This window comes from Musca domestica, unplaced genomic scaffold (genome assembly GCF_030504385.1).
Source record: "Musca domestica strain aabys unplaced genomic scaffold, Musca_domestica.polishedcontigs.V.1.1 10, whole genome shotgun sequence".
In the NCBI taxonomy this organism is placed as follows: Eukaryota; Metazoa; Arthropoda; class Insecta; order Diptera; family Muscidae; genus Musca; species Musca domestica.
The window spans coordinates 2090967-2116084 of record NW_026712115.1 but is presented as its reverse complement, the minus strand read 5'-3'; the positions used below and the strand labels follow the sequence as shown (position 1 = coordinate 2116084).

The following is a 25118-nucleotide window of genomic DNA, read 5'->3' as shown; positions in this document are numbered from 1 at the left end:
GGGCAGAGAGAACGAAAGAGTACAACGGCCAAGGCGAATAACTTTGTCTTGTGCCATTTGTTTGCCGGTTGCATTTTACACACATTTTCTCTTTGGCCAGGTTCAAATTTATGAGCCTCCCAGTCCTTCTTCGAGGGCACACACATACAACTGGGTGGTAATGATTTTGTCCGTTGAGAAAAAATTAACCTCTGAATGCTAGGTTTTCAATTTTTAGTGAGAGATTTTTTTTTTAATATTTACTTTTTTTTCCTTTCTAAAAAATACTTAAAAATTTTAAATTTAAGGCGTCATTAGGATTCGAGTTCATATACACAAAAAGCAAAGCAAGAAACAAATTCCAAGGAGCCAAAAAATGAAAGCAAATGAAATGTAGCATAAAAACCAATGACTTTGTCACGCACATTTAAAAGGATAAACGAAATGAATGCTAAACACACAAAGTTCCAAGAAAAACAGGAAAATTCAGGCGGGTTGGGCAGCCGACTGTGGCGTCAAACAAAGAGCGACATCGAAATGCAACTGCAACAAAAGCATAGAGAACATATCCCGTAGAGTTGTAGAAAACAACAACTAATCCTTTTAGTTGTTGCCAAGTGCACTTTTGGCAATGCAACAAGAACAACAACAAAAAATAGTGTGTGTGTCCAACAACAAAGGAGCTTGCTCCAACCATTGCGTGAACTTTAATCCAGCCAAAAAAATCCGCTTCCAAGGAAAATGCGTCTACTAAACAAGTCCTCTCCATTTTTGTTTTTTCGAAAAAAAAAAAAAAAAAAAAAAAAAAAACAATTTTGAGGCAAAGAAATCAAATCCTTGAAAACAACAACAACAGAAAATAAGAAACTTGTCAAGAAGGGACCTCCACAACAACAATTCAAGTTAAAAATCCTCACGCATGCAATCTTTAGAAAACCGAGGTCATTATTTCGTTTTGAAATGTTGATTGCCGCCGCCCAAGCAAAAATTCTTGTTTGACTTCTATTTTGCCATTTAGGATTTTTTCACACACTCCCCTGTGGTCTCGACCATCACCTTGCCTACGTTTTCCAAAGAAAAACTACAAATTCTTGGAAAACAAACTCATTTCTTCTATCAAAGAAGCCATGCTTTGCAATTTGTTACGTTTCTGGTTTTCAAGGCTCTCCACCACAAAAAAGGAGTAACCTTAAAATCCATATTAGAGTGTGTATGTGTGTGTGTGTGGTGTTGCTGCGTATGTGTGTGCGTGTGTGTTAGCATCCTTCATTGCAAAATTTGTTGTCCTCCCAGAATTTGTTCGCCCTTTCCGAAAAACAACCAACAAAAAACTGGGTCAAAGTAATTTTTGTATGGCATCAAAAGGATACAGCGTAAAATCAACGACAACACCAGCGAATAACATCATCATGATTGTTGTTGTGTTTTTTGTTGCTAGTATAAAAACATCTAAACCACCATAGCTGAAAAATCGCCAGTGACAGCAGCAAATAAATTTATGTACCCCAAAATATTTTCACTAGTCACCTTAATTTGTTCAATGGAGTGTAGGAGGGGGATATCTCTAATAATGGCTTGATGTTTGTAGGTATTTTTTTTGGAATGAAACCAGTAAAGAAAGGCCAAAAATCGGATGGGGTCGACTATATAATAAACCCATCCCCTACATCACTATGCATATTTAGTAGAGTCAATAAATAAACGTATACAGGATGAGATGAAAAAAACTGCAATCAACTTCAGACTGCTGTCATTTCTAAGCCGCTCGTCCGATAGCTGTTAAAATTATTCTACTAACAGCTCATTATGTTGTTTACAAGCGTACAAAAGCATTTTGGTGAGAATTTTCCAGAAAAAAGCTATTGGGGATGGAATTCAAGCGTGATAGTGTGATTTATATTTGACTGGAAAACAAGTGGCTATCGTTAGAGCACTCCAGCATTTAAATGTGCATAAATATTCTGTGTCTCGTTCGCTTGGCCGAAAGTGGTGAACTGCCGAATTCGGTTTTCTCCGATGAGAAAACATTCATTGTCCAGCAGTTTGTAAGCAAAGAAAATGATCGTGTTTACTGGCCAAAGACTTGATCGAAAACCGCGTCGCAGTGGCGGAAAAATGGCTCGTGAGCTGAACATATCGCAATATTTCATTCGGCAAATATCGAAAAATTAGCAATAGAAAGAAAATAGACTCAAAAGAACTAAAGAGTTGCTTCGCTTGGCCGAGAGTGGTGAACTGCCGAATTTGGTTTTCTCCGATGAGAAAACGAATGTCCAGCAGTTTTTTAAACAAACGAAATGATCGTGCTTACTTGACAAAGAGGTCAGCTGAAAATGTGCACCTTCGGTTGGCCACCAGAACTCAAGCGACGGCCATGGTGATGGTGTGGGCCGCCATAACAACCGAAAATGAGTTTCTTCGCTTCATTTCCGGAGCACAATGGCCACCAATATCTCCGGATACCAATACGTTGGACTATTGTGTCGGGAGTATTTTTGGAAAGCAAGGTTGGCACTACAAAATACCAAAGTGTCGATCACCTCAAGCAAGCGCTTCGCAGGGAATGGGCCAAAATACCGCAGAGCAACATTCGGGCAGCGTGTGACGGTTTCATTGGCCATTCGAAGGCCATAATTCGTGTCAAAGGTGACCAATTCGAACAAATCTAATCTTATTCTAAAATTCGATGCTATTTCCGACATTTTTTGCTTTCATTCAATAAAATTAAAAAAAAAATTTAAAATTATGGCGTTTGACTTTGTTGCAGTTTTTCTATATCACCCTGTATACTGGGAATTTTTGTAAAGTACATCCTTTTTTAAAGGAGTATTATGGCTTTATGTGCAAAAATCCATCCAATTTAGGGCTGATATTACATAATTGAAATCGGATAAGGATAAATATCAAAATCTGAACCGATATCCATAAAATTTGGCAGAGTTATTTCTGAGCTGTATAAGATATCCAATATCAAATATCATTGTATCATATCGGATGAAACATATATATGGGAGCTGTAGGTATATCCGAACCGATTTCCACCAAATTTGAAGTACTTACTTCTAGGCTGAATTCTGCGTATGTGTCAAAAAGAATCATATTAGGACGCCCAAATAATTCCTGGAGCGACTATATGATTTGATATCGGGGGAAAATGAAGTAGTCATATGTGTCCTTTCAGGATCACTCCAAAAAAAGTAATTTTTAAAAAAATACTTGCGAGATAACATTCTTTTATCATATCAAGTGAGCACGTCCGACCACTAAACCTAACGAGGCTGGTTCGAATTTCCACGACACCAGAGAACTTTAAAAAGGAAAATATGTTCTGAATTCCTATGACAAGTCCATATTAAAAAATGGGGTAGGATGCTGTTTTCTAAGTAGTACCTAGTGGCAAAATGTGCTTAATAAACCCATTATTTGGTAATGTGATTTTTTGCCAAGATCCGATATATCGTATGTATATTATGATTTCCAGGAAAAACTTGGTGATGTGGAAATGAGATTTTTGCTAGGTATTGTTAGTGTAATTTGCTAGTTATTAAGAGGACTGCCGACTCACATCCATAACCATTATTTCCACCATTCAAAACGAATTTTGAAATTTTCAAAAAATAAAATCCGTTAAAAATTCTTTTGAAATCTTAAAAATACCAAATATAGCCGTTATATTGAGGTCTATACGAAGATGTGGCACTGCATAGGCAACTTTTGTCATAAGCCATTACAATATTCAAATACGAACATTTGAAGAAAAAAATCCGGTGAATAATGTAGCTAAAGTTCTGGACCTGCATAAACAATTTTCTATCACAGGATGTAGTACCTATTAGGAACTTCAAATACGAAATTTGAAATAATTTTGGTGAATATTGTACCTTAAATCGTCAAAATACCGAATATAGGGAGGTACCGTTTTATGGAGGATTTTTTGTCATAGGCTGTACTACCTAATATCCCTAGAATCGTCAAAATATCGAATATCGGGGGGTTCCGTTGTATGTGGGCTATACGATATCGTGGATCTATGTCAGCGGTGCTCAAGAAGAAATATCTCTTTTCAGTCAAATTTCTCTTTGCTTATTTAAATCAAGAACAAAACAGTGTTAAGTCATTATTTATACAAATATTTTTTATCCATTTGCTTTATAAATTAATTTGGCAAACATTCGTGTTTAAAAACAATTAAATAGAACCGTAAAATATAAAGAAAAACAGAATTTTAATTTTATCTTAAATTATCTCTTTTTTCTCTTCATGTTCTAGAACACGGTTTTGAGCACCGCTGATCTATGTAGACATTTCTCTTCCAGGGGATAAAGTGCTTAGAAATAACTTCCAGTATGGATTTTTAAAAACTGATAAATATGACTAAAATCATCAAAATATCGAATATCGGGGGGTACCATTGTATGTGGGCTATACTATATCATGGACCTATATAGATATACTTTTCCAGCTAAAGTACTCAGAAAGAACTACGTTTGTGGATTTTCAGACAATTTCATTGAAAAATTTGGCTACCACCGAATATCGGGGTGTACGGTTGTATGGGGGCTATACGATATCGTGGACCGAGATTGCTCATCTTCGAACTTGGCCTACGTGCACACAAACAACTGATCTGTGCAAAATTTTAGTTTCTATATTTATTCGATTTGATAAAAATGTTTCTAATGTTACTTTGAAAACTTTATAGATTTTGAAAGAAATATATGGGTAATTTCAGAATTAACAAGAGGTACGATATTATAAGACTGCCTCAACTATTTAGCAATATTGGAGTAGGGGAATAAATGTCTATTAACTGTGTTACGGATTATTCGACAAACTCAATTTAGTTCTTCTGTGGAATAGAAAGGTTTTCAAAGGTCTTCAAAACAAGTTCTAAGGATCTTCCAAAAAAAAAAAAAAAAAAAAAAACGATCGAAGGTCTTATAAAGAACCAGATTGAGTTTTCTTAAAATCCTTCATAAAATCTGTAAGTTTTCTAAATGGTAGAATGAAATATATGTATTTAGAAAATTGTACTTTTTAATTGGAACCTTAGAAGATATTGTGTCCTTATTTTCTATTTTAGGTCTTCTATGGTGTAGATCTTCTTAGGGCCAATATACTAGAGATTATATATATGTCCGCCCTAAGAACCACCCATTTTTATGACACCCGTTGATCATATAAACGAGGAGGCAATACTTGCTTGAGTTTTATATACCCAACCATCCCAATCACCATCTGGTGGATAGGCAACCTCCGCCCAGGCCAGTAAGGAAAGACCTTAATGATCTAGAGAGAGGTACAGAGATATATGAGAAAGTCTCTAGATTAATAGAGCTATCAAGCCAGCCTGGATAGTATTCACTCTGACGCGATCACAGAAGTTATTGCACAAAACAGAGTGAATACCATAATCGAAGATCCTCCTCCCACCATTGCAGCTGAAGAACGAGAGCCGCCTTCATTCGTATTGGGCTCGAATTTGAAGCAGAGCACAGAACACCTGTCCAACGTGTGGTACATCACCCGCTTCACCTCTTCAACTGTCCAGCTAAGCATACTCATCTTTCTCCCTAGAAGCTATAGACCCAACCAATACAGGTCGCTTCTTTTTTGAACTTGGAGTTAGAAGCAGACCCTGAATAGAAAATATGTCAGAACGAACACAGCAGTACGAGCTGCTACAATAACAACAACTAGGGATTATATATTCTATCGAAGACCCTAGCAAATATTTAATTCTATATTAAATTTCTAGAATATGTTTCTGATTTGTAAAGGACTTTTATAAGGCCTTGCTAATGCTATAACAAAACTTTGATCTTCTGATTCTATAGAAGTCCTACAAAAGACCTATAATCCATAGATAATAAACGAGTTGGAAAAGGATCCGTGACACTATAGACCGTTATTTATCTTTAGATGACCTTGAGGTGTATTCTTAATGTCACCTATGTCATCAAGGGTCCTGCCGTAGGCCTTATATGCAATCGAAGGACCTTCTTAACCTTCAAACAGGCTTCTAAAAATAGATCTTCTAAAAGTCACCTCTATTTCAGAAGGTCTTTCTTGGTATATATGTTTTTCTTGTATCTTTATCTTTATCTTTTTTGTTTTTATTTATCTTTCGAGAGGGGCTTGATGATATGAAATTTGCAGTGAAAAAGAAAGCTAGATAGACACTTTCACACACTCATGAGCCGTTGGTAAAGCGGCTCATACCAAATATGGGTATCTATTTTCTTTTATAGGATCTGAAAAACTTCTAAGAACCATCTATAAAACCCCGTGATTTCGCATTTTATAGATTAGACGAATGTCTTCCGGAAAATCTATTTAAGGTTTTCTAAGAACTATTTTTCTCAAAAATCTAAGAGGCTTCAAAAGATTTAAAATCCTACTAACCTCTCCTATGGTCTTCCGTAAAACAGTATCACTTATATAAAACAGTATCACTTTTATAATATTCTTTTCGAATACTCCAACTTGGAATTATTTCAATCTCAGGGTTTTTGAAAACATTTCCACCTCAGGGTTGTTTTAAGTTTTTTTTACTTTTTCATGTTGTGATTATTTGAAATCCAGCGAAGAGGGAGGGAAAGTTTCAACTATTTTTAAACTTTCACTTTATCTCACTTAATCTTCAAAATCTTCCCCCATATATCCATCCCTCCTGCCTCCTCCCCATCTCTTGTCATTCAACATTCAAGAAAAACATGGTTTTAGTCTCCTGTCTCTTAGGAAAACTAAGGAAATTCAATTTTTCAGGAAATCTAAATTTAAAACACATGTTGTCACTTAATCATTACAATGAAATGTATCCCCGGTCTTGTCTTTTTAAATCCCTACTTAAAAGTCATTGTCCATAAAATATGTAACAAATGTTCGAAGGCAAAGGTGCTGGTGGTTATGGAAATAAAAATAGATATCTAAGAAATAGAAAACAAAAATGAAATCTACTTCAATCACATTTCAGTTCTTAATTTTTACAGCTGTCCTTTTGGGAATAACGACTGAACGAAGAAGGATGCTGTAAAAACATGGAGATGCCGATGCCGATGATGAGTGATGAGGACAACTGTGTTTTTTCTTCATCATCTTTTACAAGACAACCTTAGAGGAAGAATAACTTGAAAATGTTTTTCTTGAAATGTGTGGTATTTTTCAAACAGGTGTTGCCCGCTCTCTCCCTACCTATCTACCTCTCCTCTCCTATCCTCATGCCATTTCATTTGTAGCTAAGAAAAAAAAAGGATACAATACTCCTTGTCTGCTGTTTTTTATTGTTATAATGGAAAGTCGTTGTCCACGCTTGAAGGATAATAATGTGTCGAGGAGTATAAAGTGCAGCTGTTATATCTTTCTCGCGTTTTTACACTTTTTATATCAAAATCCTTCTACTCCTCCGCCGCCGTCGCCTTCAAATGTAATGATCTTTGCTTTGGTGGCTAGAAACAACTATTCGTAATTATATTCCTACCAGCAGCATGCATAGTCAGTATATTATTCTATATATTAGCTGGTGGCTTAGCCAAACAGCTGTGGGTTGAATATGGGTTCTAAACCATTTGCAGTAATTTATGCTTACATGTTTAGTGCGTTTTTGTTATTGTTCAAATAATTCTGTTTAGAAGGTGTGTTTGCATGTTGCGGTTTAGAAAGATATTTAATTAGAAAATTGAAATTTGTGTCGTGTTTTTTTTTTTTTTGGTGGTCAATTCTCTGTGGAGGATATGGTTCCTTGTTAATTTCTAATGGCAATCGTGACGAGTCCTCAAAAATGTATCTACATTGAAATAGACAGGCTCACGTTCTCACAATGTTTTCTCTAAAAAAATGACAATCAAATTTCAAAGACATAATCCTATAAAAATTGGACAAAATGCATATGACCTATTAATGTTTCGATCAGACGACATGACACAAATGCATTAGAATAAGTAAAAAAACTGTAAGTTCGGCCGGGCCGAACTATGAATACCCTCCACCATATGGAATGATTTTGGCAATTTTCAAAAAAAAAATAAAATCCGTTAAAAATTCTATTAAAATCTTAAAAATATCGAATGTAGCCGTTATATTAGGGTCTATACGACGACGTGGACCTGCATAGGCAACTGTTGTTATAAATCATTACAATACTCAAATGCGAAACATGAATAAAAAATTCGGTGAATAATGTAGCTAAAATCATCAAAATACCGAATATCGGGAGGGACCGTTATATGGGGGATATACGAAGACCTGGACCTGTACAAACAATTTTCTGTCATAGGCTGCAGTATCCATTACAAACTTCAAATACCAAATTTGAAACAATTCCGGTGAATAATGTCACTAAAATCATCGAAATACCGAATATCGGGAGGTACCATTATATGGGTACCTCCCGATATGGGGACGTGGACCTGCACAAACAATTTTTTATCCTAGGCTGCAGTACCCATTACGAACTTCAAATACCAAATTGGAAACATTTCCGGTGAATAATGTCGCTTAAATCACCAAAATACCTAAAAAGGGAGGTACCATTAATGTGGGCCATACCAAAACGTGGACCTACATGACCCATAATAACAATACCAAAAGTCCTGCAGACATAATACACAATTGAGTAAAATGTTATCAACTTACTTCATTTCGTTCGGAAGCTAGAGTGATTTCCGCAGACGGACGGACATCGCTAAATCGACATAAAATGTTATGCGCATAAAGAATATATATACTTTGTTAAAAAGTATATTTCGAGGTGTTACAAACGGAATGACAAACTTAATATATCCTCCATACTATGGTGGAGGGTATAAAAACAAGTTAAAAAGTATCAGCCGGCTTTGTCGACAGTGGTAAATCCTCAGCCTATGTTCGATTATTTAAATAAGTTTTGTCTTCTGTCATAATTATTCAAATTGTTGACCCTCTATGGAGTAGATTCCGAAGGAATAGGTCAATATTTTCCATTTCGTATCGGAGCTAAATAAATATGATGTATACATTGCGATGTGACAAGTTTGGACTATATCGACTACTTCCTTCACTTAATTTTTCATCTCAGGTTTCTGGTTAAGAGAAATAGCAAGTTGTTTCGAGTACTGACAGGTAAAAGTATTGAAAATTGTGACCCTTTGTGGGTGAGGTACCAGAACGGGTACACAGATATACATCATCTTCACAATAGTTCTTGCAAAAATATTTGTATGTGTGAATTTGAAAAGAGTTGGATGCTTATTTCGCTATCTTTGAGCGTTTGGTTTTTCAAAATCGTGAACCCTATGTGGGGGAGGTACCAGAAGAAATGGTGCGATCTCTCCGATCTCTATAACAGATCTTGTGTTGATAGATATATTGAGATGCGCCAAGTCCAAATAGAATCGGATGTTAATTTCGCGTTTTTTGAGCTTCATGGATATTCAAAATTTTGACCCTTGGGGGACTACCAAAAGGAGTGGACCTGTATATTCCATCTTCAAACCAGACTTCGGGTTAACAAAAATATTGTGATGTGTGTAATTTGAAGTCAATCGGACTCTCACATCACATCACATTTTGTAAGAGTTACAATTATTCAAAATCTTGACCTCTTGTGGAGAAGGTACTTGATGGATTGGACCAATATTGTCCATTTTCGCACCTGACCTAGCACTGATGCAAAAATTAGGATTCTTTCTCTTTCTGTGTAGTAAAATATTTTATTTGAAAAGTTCAACCTTTTGTGGGGGAGGTACCAGAAGGAGTGGACCGATGTTGTCCATCTCCGAACTCGATCTAACTTTGATAATAATATTACGATGTACCAAGTTTGGACCAAATCGGATACTCCCCTCGAGAGTTGTTGTGCGCACCAACAAGACAGACAGATGGACGGGCATCGCTAGATCGATTCCAAAAATTCCTGATTCCTAAAACGGATTTGATCTAAAGAGACCTGGGGTCTAAAACCGTTATTTCAGGTTCGAAGATTAGCCATATCGGTCAACCTTTTCGTAACTGTACGTTTATATAACGTACTTCCCAATATTCGATATTGCGCCATATTGGTTTATGTCGAAATGGCCACCAACATCGAACATTTATCATGGTTCGAATTTTGATTCGATTCAAATTGGCTTTAAAATTGAATCTAAATCCCTTGAAATGCTAAAACTCGAGAGGTACATATAGTATAGCCTATGGCTTAAGTATAAAAATTGTCGGAAGCGTTTAAGAGTATGCTACAAAAATGTAAAAAAGTAATTTACTACCAAGATGTATGTACAAGATTCCTCATAAAGAAAATTAACAACAGTTGCAATGAAAAGCCAAAAACGCACTTTAGAAATGAAATGGCATAAAGGAGAGAAAAAAAAAACGAAAGGCAAGAGCAAAACATTCAACAAACAAAAAAAGCCTTTCAAATGCAGACCAAAAGAAGGAAAGGAATTTTGTTGGTAAGTGGTGCAAAAAGCAAATTCGAATATGTGTGGCCATTGTCAACGCCACATAATACGAATGTCGCCAAAGGTCATTACTACCTTCTAAGAAAGCTCAAAAACCCAAAGAAAACGAATAAAAGGCAATGAATAACGCTGAAAGAAAAAATGAATTAGAAAGAGGAATAATGCAAATGGTACAGTGGGGGAAAATAAAAAAATGAAATTGAAACTAGTGTTCAATATAGATGGATCCAAAGAATGCAGAAGGGGTTAAAAAACCATCTAATCAACAACCATTAAAGTTAAAAAAAAAGTAATCTTATTTTAAAAATTGAGCTCCACTGTGCCCCATCAAAAAAAAAAAAACATGTAATCGTTTAGCCCTCCTCTTAGTTTAGTCTTAGTTTTCTCTAACACCCAATACGCACGGACGTAGTCCTTGTTGTTTGAAACTAACAAAAAAAATAAAGATGGATTTAAATTTATGATATTTCAGCAAAAACAGATGGGAGTTGAGAAACTTCAAAAAAAAAATATATTGTGGATTTGAGTGGTGGTGTGAGTGACTGGTTGGTTGCGTGATCACACACTACCTGAGAATGCGTAGAAAGCAGCACACATATCCCCCGTTCCTTTGCTATTGCCAAGCCAGCACCAACAACAACAACAAAAAGTCATTCATGATTTCCTTCTCAGACACTAGTCCTTAGCCATACAAAACAGGAGTACAAGAAGAAGAAACTGAAAGGAGGAAACAGCTGCTGCCATTGATGCTGTTGCTTGCTTAGACATTATCCTGGATGACGTTTTGTTGTTGTTTTTGTATTCCTGAGGATTTAAAACAACTTCTTCTCATCATCAGGTTTTGGTTGTTTTCTTTAGAAATTCTGAAATATTTTTACATTTCATTTGCAGCTGGATTTTTTTGGTAATATTTTTTTGAGAGTTTATCTTTTTCGAAATCCAGTTTTTATCCAGACGAGAATCTGGAATACTTTTGGTAGTTTTTGTGAGGGAATTGCAAAAATAAAAATTTAAGAGAAACCCAAACAATCTCAGATTTTAATTTGATTTGCAGAACACTTTGAGGTCTCTTATTTCCTTGAGGTGTTCTGTTTTTACTGAAAACTTTGAGGATCGCTATTTGCTATAGAAGACTTTGAGGTCTTCCATTTTCTGTAAAAAGCCCTTTGGTCATACATTTGCTATAGAAGACCCTGAGGTCTTCCATTTGCTAAAGAAACCCTTGAGGTCTTGAATTTGCCAAAGAAGACCTTGAAGTCTTCACTTTGCTAAAAAAAAACCCTTGAGGTCTTGTATTTGCCAAAGAAGGCCTTGAGGTCTTCAATTTACTAAAGAAGACCTTGTGGTCTTCCATTATCTATAGAAGAATTTGATGTCCTTCATTTGCTATAGAAGACCTTGATGTCTTCCATTTTCTATAGAACACATTGAGGTCTTAGCTATTATAGCTATTATTAGCTATAGCTATTATTAGCTATAGCTATTATTAGCTATAGCTATTATTAGCTATAGAGGAACTTGAGGCCTTATATTCGCTATAGATTGCATTGAGGTCTTCTATTTGCTATATAAGACCTTGCGGTATTTTATTTGCTATAGAAGACGTTGAAGTCTATGAAACACTTTGAGGTCTTCCATTTACTATATAGGAACTTTGGATCCTACGGTCTTCTATTTGTTATAGAAGGAATTGAGTTCTTCTATTTTCTATTTGCTGTAGAAGGCTATGAGGTCTTTTATTTGCTATAGAAGACATTGAGGTCTTCTATTTGCTATAGAAGACGTTGAGGTCTTCTTTTTGCTATAAAAGACATTGAGATCTGCTATAGAAGACTTTGAGGTCTTCTATTTGCTATAGAATACAGTGAGGTCTTATATTTACTATAGAAGACCTTGAAGTCTTATATTTGCTACAGAAGACCTTAAGGTCTTCTTTTTGCTATAAAAGACATTGAAATCTTCAATTTACTATAGAGGACTAAGAGGTCATCCATTTGTTATAGACCTTTGAAATCTTCTATTTGCTATAGAAGACTCCGGAGTCTTCAATTTTCTATAGAAGACTTTGAGGTAACCATTTTTGAAATTAAAAAAAAAAAATAATTTCCCACAAAGAAACATTTTTTGTTCCCACACAAATTTCTTTTTTTTTTTCGATTTTGTTTTTTTTTTTATCGAAATCCCCCTCCTTCATCTAGAGTAGGGTGAGAAACTCCAACTTCCACACAAAAAAATTAATAAAAGATTAAAGGATTCTCTGAATACATTTCAAAAATATGTCGAGATATTCAACAACTGCAAACAACATTGTCCATTCAATGTACAAATTCTATAGGGGGTGAGAGAACTGTATAGAAATAAACGTAACAATAAAAACAAAACAAGACCACCATGAGAGTGTGTGTGTGTTATGTTATTCGCATACAAAAGTCCATGGAAACATGAAAAATTTTAAACCTACAAAATTTGTTTTTGCAAAAATAAATTGAAATATTCCCAGGAACTAATGACCACACACAGGCAAATAACAGGTTCATGACATAACTACATAATGGCATGGAAGAAACAGTTTAGATAAGTTGTTGTTTTTATTATCAGCAAATTTACTTGAAATTTCTGTAAAAGACACCTATCAAAAATAGAGAAGGAACAATATTGATGTACTATTTTTCAAAGGCTCGATGATGTCTGTTGCAGAAGACATCATTTGTTAGGGGCAGTTCATAAGGTGAATGGCATATTTGAAATTTTCTATCTTTCTTTCCACTAGTTGTTACATCTAGAAATAGTTATTGATCTCATAATCGGAAATTCTTAGCAAAATTGTGACCCAATGCAATTAACTTTTCGTAGAATCGAAGAATTGTTTCTGTCGTAACATTTAATAAGTAGTTATTGGGAAAAAAACTGTCTTCAGTTTTCAAAATATGAAAAACAAGTAAAAAGGCTGCTAAGTTCGGCCGGAAGACCATTTAAGATTATTCTATTAAAAAATGTAGATAAAATCCTTAAAATATCGAATATTGGGAGGTACCGTTATATGGGGCCTATACGAAGATGTGGACATATATGAGTTTTTTTAGGAGGTGGTATTCATTATGAACGTCAAATATCAAATTTGAAACAGTTCTGTTGAAAAGTATGGTACAAATCATAAAAATGCCGAATATATCTGGAGGTAGAGTTATATGGGGGCTGTACGAAAACGCGGACCTAATCAATTAAATGCCAGAGAAGGCGGTGCCTACTACGAACTTCAAATACCAAGTTTGAGAAAATTTCGTTGAAAAAATTAGCTAAAATCAATAATATATAAAATATCTGGAGGTCTTTATAAAAATGTCTATGCAAGGATGTTGTTTACATGCTAGGAACTCCATCTGTCAATTAACAGCAATTTTTGATTTTGATTAATATAACCTCAACACCTTGAATCTAGCGGGAGAGTTATATGGGGGCTATGCTAAAACGTAGACCTACTTGGCCCATTTTCAATACCAGAAGTCCTGCAGACATAAAATACATCTAAGCAAACTTGATTGATCAACCACTTCAATTCGTTCGAAAGCAAATGATTTCAACAGAGGGGCGGGCGTCATCGCTAAATCGACATAGGATTTAATACTGATCAAGAATATATATACTTTATGGAGTCAAAAATTTATATTTCGAGGTGTTACAAACGGAATGACAAACTTAATATACCTTCCATACTATGGTGGAGTGTACGAAAAGTATACATATATAATTAGAATTGGATACAAAAATATCTAAATTGTAAGAAGTTTTTTAAGTCAAAACTATTCGATGTATATGACTTGGAAAAGTAAATAACATTAATTTATTTTTATAAGATTTCCTTCTTACATCCATAACTACTCAATTACAAATTCTTCTACTTAATACCGTAACGATTCGAAACCCCCCATATTTTTATAGAAGAAATAAAATTTCACTTTCTTGCGGCAATTTTGGTCGATTTTTAAATTAAAATTGCATTAACCATGAAACGGCAACACTGAGTCTCTGATTTATAATTAAATGCCTGAAAGTATGCAATCATTTTTGCAACTAATCACAAAAATCCTCAATAATAGGTCATACCTTATCGATAATACACTTCATGCGAATTTCTTACAACGGATTTTTAATATTTATTTTTAAAATCCTTAAATGTCACTAAGATACCCAAAAATAAAAGAAAAATGTTTTACTTACATCACGAATTTCTTTGATTTTTTGGCCACCCTTGCCGATGATACATCCGGCCAAACTCTGATGAATGAGTAGACGCACATCGTATTCACAATCACGCTGCAACAAAGGGAAAGAAAATAATAGATTTAATATCTATATAAATATATATATATACATTAGTAAAGATTTTTAAAGACAATAACATTTTCCGCAGTGTTGACAAAGGAGATATGCTTATGTTTACTAGCTATCGCAAAGCTAGCATGGTCCAAAGGCATGGTCTTAAGAACTGTTGACATTAAAATTAATTTCAGTTACTATTGGGACGAAGAGAATCCGTCTGATTTTATATGTTTGTTTATTTGTTTATAGATAAGTAGTAGATTGCGCTTAGAGACTGAGTTCGAGTCGAAGGAGGATTCGTGTGACGTGAGAATTTTTAATTTTTGCTTGTTACTTCTGCTTTATATCTTCAGTGTGCAATCGGATAATATAGAAAAAAATCCTATATTATTATTATATACCTCTAATGCTTGAATTGATTTGTTTAATATATAAGACTTTGTAGAGCAATAAGAAACGTTTGAGGTTGATAGACTTATAATGGATCAAAATTTAATTTGGCTACAATAATCAATATTTATAAGAATATCTCCTCATTCTTAAATGCCCTTATAGAACTAAATATACCCTGGTACATAATAAACCCTTTATTCTTCTCAGAAGACTTTCATCAACAAATCCCATAATTTCCAATCTCTCTAGTTATTACCTTTCGAACATTTTCGTGTCTACATCATTGAAACATCATGGTCCGAATGGTTTCCAAGTAAAGTAGCTGTCAAACAGTACAAGCGCATGGCCCCAAACCTTGGAAACCTGCATCTTAATATCATTCTCTCAATTCACAGTTTATTATCTGAAAAATCGATAGTTGCTCTGGCCTTAGAAAAAAACTAAAGATTAGCATTCCAAGAAGTTTCGCATATTTTTTTACATTTCCCCTCAAAAATAAAACAAAAAGATCTAAACTAAAAATCCCATTAATCATCTCAAAGAAATATTAAATTTCACCTGAAGTAATCAAATTTAATATTTATACTTTAAGGCCCCCTCGGAAATTCAACAAATTGGAAAGTTCTTAAAATATTCGAATTATGCGGAAGGAAGTGTTATTCTCTTTCACAAAAATGTCAGATAAAACTAAATTCACTTACCTCTTCATAGTATTTCATCATTTCCGTGATAATTGAGATGGTATCATCCAATTCGGCTGATATCAAAATTGTTCTACATTTCATTTGGAGTCCACAAAGACGACGGAGCAAGCAAGAAAAGAGAAGAATACAAAAAAGAGGAAACAAATTATTAACAAAATAATAACAATATACGGAATTAAAACAAAAAATTAATTACAAAATATTACATTTAGGATAAGAAAAAGAAGTGGTATCATCAAGTAAGGAAGAACAAAATAAAGGACATTCTTTTGTTTGTTTTCTTTTTTTTTCTCAAAAATGACTATCCCACATACATAAATACAATCAATTACATTAAGTGGCAAATTTATTGTTTTTGGGAAGGAGCTTTTTTTCAAGGACTAGCAAATGGTTATCTTTTGTACAATGTATGTATGTAAGTTGTAGGTCGTGGTGGTCTGAAGTCATGAAGATGAAACAGGATACAGATAGAGGAGAAATTGAGAGAGAGATCAAGAAAGTTGAGAAGATAAAAAGTGTATTTACAAAAATAAAACTTTTTTTCCATTTTTTAAATACCAAGTGTTGCTAACAGAAACAGAGCAAGTACATGGTTATAGTATATAAATAAGTTGTATATAGAGGACAATTATACACACAAACATGAACGTAAAGAAGTAGAATAAAAAACGAAACAACATAAAAACCAGTAACCCAAGGGTCATTATAGTCATCATCATCGTCACAATTATTATTCGTTATGTAAGTTACGACAGGTCGGGTCGGTCAATATCCTTTTCAAGGTAATCATCACCTGAGTTTTCGGTTACACACACAACCATATTTGGTTGTCTTTCTCTCTTGTCGTCAATTAGTTGTATTAGTGACATAATAGCTTACACACAAAACGCACAGAAGACACAGGAGTAAGCAAATGGTATTTGGCTATGAATTCAAAGGACTGTAGTTGGTTACCATCAATCTACTTGCTTCAATTACAGTACACACATACTTTGTATTAATTGAACTTAAATCTAAAAGTTGTCTGACCGACCATTGCCGCTCCCATACTTTACTTCACATTATGGTTAACCACAACACAAATACATAAGCAAGTAACTAAGGGGGGGAAATGCGAATTCCATATGGAGTTGAATGGTAGCTTCTATCATAACAATTGTCTAGCGACGGCATATGGTATGATGTGGTAATGAGAATAGGAACAATAATCGGACTAATTTTTGGTTAGTAACTCAAAAAAATTGTGGAAATTTTTGAATAACATTGCTTTGAAATATGTGCAGGAATAGGAAATAGATTTAGATATTTTACATATAATCAATTATTAATATCGCGTTATGATTCAATGTCAGGTACTATTTTTTTTTTTTTTTTTTTTTTTTTGAATTTTCTCTCTGGGTAAAATTTGAAGTTTCAAAAATTGTATGTAATTTCTGCAAAAATGCTGCCGTACAAAATTTACCCAGATGTGTTATAGAAAGACCTAGACGTTGAACTGGTCTTACTCGCATCTGAATTCAGTGATATGAATATCGAACACTGTGCGCAAAGTGTTCGCACGATACGATTTTGTGTAAATAGTACATCGTAATACTTTCATCACACTTAGAGCGATGTCAGAAATGGGCTATTGGGTTCACTCTTTCCGGTAAGGTAATCCCGACAGAAAAGTTCAAAAGTTTGGACGCAAAATACGAATATCATATTTAACGGAGAGTATCCTATACAGGGTGAGATGAAAAAACTTCAAAATTCAGACAGCTGTCACTTCCAAGCCACTCGTCCGACAGCTGTTAAAATTATTCTAGTGACAGCTCATTATATTGTTTACAAGCGTAAAAAAGCATTTTGGGGAGAATTTTTCAGAAAAAAAGTTTTTCGTGATGGAATTCAAGCGTGGTAGTGTGATTTCTTTATATTTGGCTGGAAAACCACAAGTGGCTATCGTTAGAGTACTCCAGCATTTAAATGTGAATAAATCTTTAGTATCTCGTACCATCCCTTGTTACCGTGATACTGGTAGCGTAGACCGACGTCAAAGAATTGGACGGAAGAAAACAACATCAGCAGAAATGGTTCGAAAAGTAAAGAAGCGACTTGATCGAAACCCGCGTCAAATGACTCGCGAAAAAATTCTGGAGGGTATATTAAAGCCTTGGGCACGCAAATATTTTGGCTGCAGACCTTGGACATTCCAACAAGACTCAGTACGTGCCACCCAAGAATCGTTACAAAATGAGTTTCCTCGCTGGATTTCCAGCGCACAATGACCACCAAAATCTCCGGATACCAATCCGTTGGACTATTGTGTTTGGAGTAATTTGGAAAGCAAGGTTGGTACTAAAAAATACCAAGGTGTCGATCACCTCAAGCAAACGCTTCGCCGAGAATGGGCCAAAATACCGCAGAGCAACATTCGGGCAGCGTGTGACGGTTTCATTGGCCGTTTGAAGGCTTATGGCCTGCCAAAGGTGACAAACTCGAACACATCTAAACTTATTCTAAAATTGATGCTTTTTCTGAAAATTTTTGCTACCATTCAATAAAACTAAAAAAATGTAAAAATTAGTTCAAACTTGGCACTACTTGGGATTCCTGAAGGTACAAGGCCTCCCACGAAAGGTAAACACTTCGAATAATAACTTTCATTAAACATGAAATCGTCGTCAAACTTCCCACATCTTAAAAATCGAGTAAAACTTGGTGCGTGACGATATTTCTATCAGACTTAGGTCAGGCAGGGATCACAAAAAATGTACAAAAAAGGACGGTTACTTTAAATTTCACATATCAAAAATTTCCGGTTTGCCATCGATACCATCTACAGTGGGTTTAGTCATTCTGCGATGTATTGAGAAACAAACTTCATGGAAAGCCGTAAGGAATAGAATAGAAGCGAGTCCGGTTGAAGTATTTTAAAATAAAATTTTCGAGGCCTGTCTACCTAAAAGAGATGTACGAAGCTCGTCATTTTGTTACCTCATCCATAAGCTACGAATATATTTAATTTGTCCTGTAGGCACATTTAAATCTAGTTCTGGGATTGTGATTGGCATTCAAAACAAGATTTGACAATGTTTAACTTTTTCTCACGGTGGAAGGTGCAAAAAGTTCGGCCTGAATGGGAACTTATTCTACTATACATAAGTTTGGACTTGGTTTCGGGAGGGTAGTTAGTGACATTGGTAAACCTAATATATTCGCTGAATTTCTCGATAAAAAAAGAAGGAGCTTATTAAGAGGTCAGACTTGAGTTTATTCATCTGGATCTACAGCTGGCTCTAAAGCTGCTTTTTCAACTCCAGTATTGAAAAGATTGCAGTCGCTAGTAAAATTCCAAAATGGCTACAGAGCAGAGCAAATCCAGAAAGTTTTCATATTACCTCAATGCGTTCTAGTCTAGGCTGAAAACTTTGCAATATTAAAAGCTTTGTAAGTGCTAAATCGAAGTTCAAGGACTGAGAAAATCTCTTAGCAAACGCGAAGCCTTGGTGTTTGTTTTTGAAATTTTTATATTCTTCAGAGTATATGAAAAGGAGGGTACATAAAATTTGTTATTCAAAATACTCGTCGGAAACCCCATAGAGCATTCATTTCTAACTGATGTCGATCTGTCTATCCGTCTGTGTGTTCGAGATCTAGATACAGCCTATATTATTTATTAGTTTGTATTGTATTTGTCTAGGTGACTGGTATTGAAAATTAGATTTCTAGATTCACGTTTTCGTATAGCCACCATATAATATTCCCATATTCGGTATTTTGTAAGCATTTTCAACGGAATTGTTTTAAATTTGTTATTTAGAGTTTGTAATGGTTTCTACCTCTTTTGGCAGAACATGGTGCACATAGAAAATCAATGGCCCCCATGTGACGATACCTCCGGTTATTTTCATGACTTTAGCCATTTTTTTCAAGGAAATTGTTTCAAAGTTGGTATCTGGAACTGACAGTTGATAAAAAAAAGCCCTTTGAAGGTTCATATAAAGCCTACCGCACATTTTATGGTATTTTGAAACATTGACCTGCACTCTCCCATCGATTTCATTGGAATTTCAGTTAAAAAGGGAACCCATTCGAATATTAAATTCTTCAGGGGTTATAAAGAGGTTCTATTCATGGACTTCCATGAGTCCCATTAGATTGTCCATTGCTTGTCTGTTCTGAGACTATCTCCAATGATTAATGCAGACGTTCTGCTGGCTGCAGTAATCAATAAAACTAATTAGGGAAATAGTAAAGTAAGACATGTACAATTGAGTCTTATCGGATTTTTGAAAAGTTCTCAACATAATGAGGAATAACGAAATAATGAGCATCACATTGAGTTTTAGGCGTGCATTTTTCACAAGAAAGCGGAGTTTCCGTTAACTTGAAGAACTTACATGACTATAGAAGTTCTGTAGTTATAAAGTAACATTTTAGAGACTTAGATCTTTTGACACCCTAATGCAAGCTCTTGGCAATAAAGCTAACCTGGCGAAGCTATGAAGTTCCATGCCAGGGCTGGGTTCGAAAGTTCAATAGTCTAGTTTTCAGGCTCACATTTATGCTATTGTGAAATTCTGCTGTCTGATCATTTGCGAAACAATATCTTAAAAATGCACGAACTTTGGGAGCCATCCACGCCAATTAGCATTAATGATCGCTAACACAACGTCGGCACGAGTCACGTCTTAAGGGGTGTTGTTATGTATCTCTAACTTAACATTTTGGCAGCGAATTTCAGATTTCATCTCTAAAATGAAACAAAAAAATGTCAAGCCATGCTTCGGTCCTTGGCACTCCAACTTGGCGAGGAATGAGATTACTAATAAGGTGACACGGACCATTTCTCCGTCTAGACGCCACTTCAGTGATTACTTCTCTAAGCCGATAGCACTAAGAAATGAACCTGACAGGCCCAAAATATGACGATTACCAGGTAACACGGACCATTTCTCCGTCTAGGAATTTAACGGGTGCCTCTTCAGTGATTACACTTCTACGCCGATAGCATTAAGAAATGAACCTAGCAGGCCCAGAAGATGACGGTTCCCAGGTTAACTAAAACGTTATTTCCTTTGAATTCCTCTCAATATTCCAAAGCATCTGCTTGGGATTTATGACCTTCACCATCTTAGGCCTTATAATGAAATTGTGTTTTCTTTTTCCTTAAGAGATTCAAAATCTGCAAAAGCTAATGTTAACATTAAAAATTCCATGATAATAATTTTTGTGGGTTGTTAATTAGGCATTTGGGAAAAAAGTATTAAAGCTTTAAGTGCCATTTTCATCATTTGTGAAGCAACTAGTTACCAGAACACCAGTAATCTTTAGCATTAGTTGATGAAAATGGTGATTAATGCTTGACGACATGCAACATATTTTTTCAGAGGGAATTTTTCAAACTCTACCTTCGTTTCTAGTGAATCTTTCAGCTTAGGTTAGTCTACAAGGAATACATATTACAAACACATATACTATATTCAATGATAATACTTGTTAAAACTAAGCCCATTATAAGTCTAGATAAAGAAAATGTAATCCCTTTCTTTGTTTCTTGTAATATATGTGAATTTTAGACCTAATAAAATTGGATTATACTTGTCGGTTTTTTTGTTTTTTTTTTTTCATGGCTTAATAAAGTTATGATGAGACATATTTGTTTATATAGGAAGAGAAGAAGAAAATATATATATGTATGTGTGTGTGTGAGTTTATATAGTAAGATCTTTACCGTTCGGGGCCTTGGGAATCGTCGACAGACACAGTGGCATTATACTGCTCAACAAACAAAGTTAGGTTGTTGTTGTTGTAGTTGATTGGGGGGTGGTGGTATTTTTTGTTTTTGGTTGGTAATATTTTTTTTGTGGTGTTGGTGTAGTTACAGACATTGGTCGGTCGTTGATGGATGGATTGATCGATTGTTTGGGTCGCGCAGAGTCAGAGACACAGATTTTGAAACAGATCCACAAAGAAGACAACAGAAGACCCGTAGATTGTTTGGTCGGTGTTTTGGTATTTTCGGTGTTGGTTTTGGTTTGGTACGCAGAATCAGTTCAGGTTTCAATGACAGATTGTTTTTTAGATTTCGGGCATATTTGGTCAGAGTTTTAATTTTTTGGTCAATCATTTGGCGGGCAGACAGGCAATCGGGCCAAGTAACCGGGCCGGATATATAAAATTGTATTTGTTATTGAAAACAAATCGTTGATGAAGATCGAATTTCAGAACCACACCAATCATTTTGGTTCCATCATGGTCGGTCGCGGTTGGTCGGTGGTGGTGGTTTGGTCGGGCACAACAGGTAATACACAGGCAGACAGGGACCATTAATTTTTGGTTGTTGGATTAGGTCAACAATTGAGATTTGTATTTGAGAGACCAACAACATTTGGATTTAGTTGGTTTATGGTTTTGAGAGATTTTGGTGGTTGGGGGGCGAGAAAAAGAGAAAGAGAAAAATTGATCATTTAATTAATGGTAAATTGCAAGTGGTATTTGTTTTTTTTTATTCGTTTTTTTTTTGTCAAGGTTGTTTTTGTTCTTGTTTGCATTAAAATGATCTCATTTCAAAATTGTATACTAAGTTGGGACTAACTAAAAGTTTAGCTACAAAATATTTGAAATGGTTCTACAAAATACGAGAATTCGTGGTTAACAAAAATTTGCCGAGAAGATGCAGAGTAGTGATGATCCACACACAACACTCCACACCCCGCAGTCGACTAGGAAAAAAGAGGGAGGGGCAGCCAAGGCAGCAAAGGTTGTTAAAACAAAAAAAAAAAAGAACTGGAAGATTATACAGATACCATGTTATGATGAAGTAGGTAAAGAAAAGATATTTTGAGATGCAGAAATGTTAAAGAAAAGAAGTTAAACCAGCAGAAGCAATAAATGTATTAAGAAAAGAGGATAGATATCCCAAAAATAAGGGCCCTTTAGTTGTTGTTAAAACCAATTAAACCACACTTAAATAAGAGCAAATAATGAGACACAGTGAAAGAAAAATTGAAATCGCAAACAGATAACCCACAAAACTAAATAAAACCCATTAATACTCCTTGTCGCAAAGGTCGAGTGATCCAGTCCTCTCCATCAAAATAATGACTCGTTAAGGACTTGAAAGGACATTAAACTCTTAACTTAGTGGGAGATTTTTTTAATTTCACAAAGTTTTTTGTGGTCTTTGACAAATTAGTTTTGGAAATAATAGGACAATCAATCTGACTGGTAAATAGGAGGTTACATTGTTTCAGAAAAAATAGAAAATACATAAAAAAATACTTAGAATTCTAAACCAAGGTGGATAGGGAGTTTGATTACCATACCTGTGTGCGCATTTTTTGAATGTGTTGGCCTCCTTTGCCTATAATAGCACCGGCAATCTGAAAAATAAAAGAAAAATATAAGTTATAAAATTATATATAAATTATCTTTATGTTGGGCGAGATCTCAATGCTGAACGTTTTTGAACGTATTACCATTACGAACACAATATATATAGCAGTGGGGGCTCCTAATTGAGGGCTCAATTGAAATTTAAAAAAAAAACTAGGGATACTACTTTTTTATTATTTATTAATTAATTTATTGAAGGCCAAGGGAATATGGAGTCCATTAATTACATGGAGTCCAACTTTCACAAAAAAAATACTTGCTTGGAGTATCAAATCAATAAAGGTGTACTTTTTTATAAAAGAATATCTTATCAGCCTCTAAACCAGAGTTCATCACTAGTTAACGAGTACTCCTATTTGAAAAAGAAGAGAGTATCAACATTTTCAGAATAGAGTAAGATTGTATCCTAAGAGAGAAATCAAATGGAAATTTGTGTGTTCGTGTGAGTAGGTAGTAGCAAACTGCTATGAGAAGGCCATTGGGGTTTCTCTGGGAGGACCTTAGGGTCGTCTGTAGGAAGAAGACATTCCGCCCTTCTGTGTGAACTTCTGGTCTCGTGTGAGAAGAAGACCTTCCACATCTTTTGAGAAGCGCGACGAGATTGTGTACAAACGCCAAGGCTCTGTGGGCTTTGTGTAAAAAACAACAACGCTATTTGTTTTTGTTTCGTTTGCAGCTGCGGATTAAAAATTGCTCCTACTTACAACAAAAAATAATAATAATAATGGTATGATACAACTTAAGAGTTCTCAGAAAGAGTAAAATCTGTTCGATTTCGAGCCAAATTTATTCCCATTTGAAAACTTCAAAGCCTACTCACAGTTATTCGAGTGGCCTAGAAAAATAGAGGATATTTGATTTCTTTATTTTTCCCATACTTTGACTAGAGAGCGACATTGGCATTTCAGAGCTCTGGTTTAAATATACAGGGTGAGATGAAAAAATTGCAACCAAATTCAGACTGCTATAATTTCTAAGCCCCTCGTCCGACAGCTGCTTAAATTATTCCGGTGACAGCTCAATATATTGTTTACAAGGGTAAAAATGCATTTTGGTTAGAATTTTCCAGAAAAAAAAGTTATGCGTAATGGAATACAGGCGTGGTAGTGTGATTTCTTTATATTTGGTTGGAAAACCACAAATGGCTATCGTTAGAGCACTTCCAGCATTTAAATGTGAATAAATCTTTTGTGTCTCGTACCATCGCTCGTTACCGTGATACTGGTAAAGTAGCCCGACGTCAAGGAAGTGGACGTAAGAAAACGCAACATAAGCAGATATGGTTCGTGGTTTAGAACTGCCGAATTTAGTTTTCTCCGATGAGAAAACATTCGTTGTCCAGCAGTTTGTAAACAAACAAAATGAATGATGATCGTGTTTACTTGCCAAAGAGGTCAGCTGAAAATGTGCACCTTCGGTTGGTCGCCGGCCATGGTGATTGTGTGGGCCACCATAACAGCCGATGGTCGCTCTCCACTCGTATTAATCGACCGTGGCATCAGAATTAATGCCGAATATTTTCGCGAAAATATTCTGGAGAACGTATTAAAGTCTTGGGCACGCAAACATTTTGGTCACAGACCTTGGATATTCCAACAGGACTCAGCACCATCGCACTCAGCACGCATCACCCGAGAATGGTTGTAAAATGATGTCCCTCGCTTCATTTCCAGCGCCCAATCGCCACCAAAATCTCCGGATACCAATCCGTTGGATAATTGTGTCTGGAGTATTTTGGAAAGAAAGGTTGGTACTAAAAAATGCCAAAGTGTTGATCACCTCAAGCAAACGCTTCGGCGGGAATGGGCCAAAATACCGCAGAGCAACATTCGGTCAGCGTGTGACGGTTTCATTGGCCGTTTGAAGGCCATAATTCGTGCCAAAGATGAGCAATTCGAACAAA

At 35.3% G+C, this 25118-nt stretch overlaps 1 protein-coding gene across 5 annotated transcripts in view; it reads right to left on the bottom strand.

Moving 5' to 3' along the window:
* Nucleotides 1-25118, bottom strand: part of LOC101894495 (heterogeneous nuclear ribonucleoprotein K) — a 115157-nt gene that overhangs the window by 30467 nt on the left and 59572 nt on the right. For 4 of the 5 annotated variants that reach the window (XM_059125299.1, XM_059125306.1, XM_059125295.1 and 1 more), the window contains exons 3-6: nucleotides 23146-23202; nucleotides 21552-21595; nucleotides 15830-15902; nucleotides 14634-14729 (exon numbers count right to left, since the gene is read on the bottom strand). In XM_059125299.1, the coding sequence (XP_058981282.1) occupies nucleotides 14634-14729; nucleotides 15830-15902; nucleotides 21552-21595; nucleotides 23146-23202 (270 nt within the window). The remainder of the gene's footprint in view (nucleotides 1-14633; nucleotides 14730-15829; nucleotides 15903-21551; nucleotides 21596-23145; nucleotides 23203-25118) is intronic. The other variant, XM_059125319.1, reaches the window with a different exon arrangement.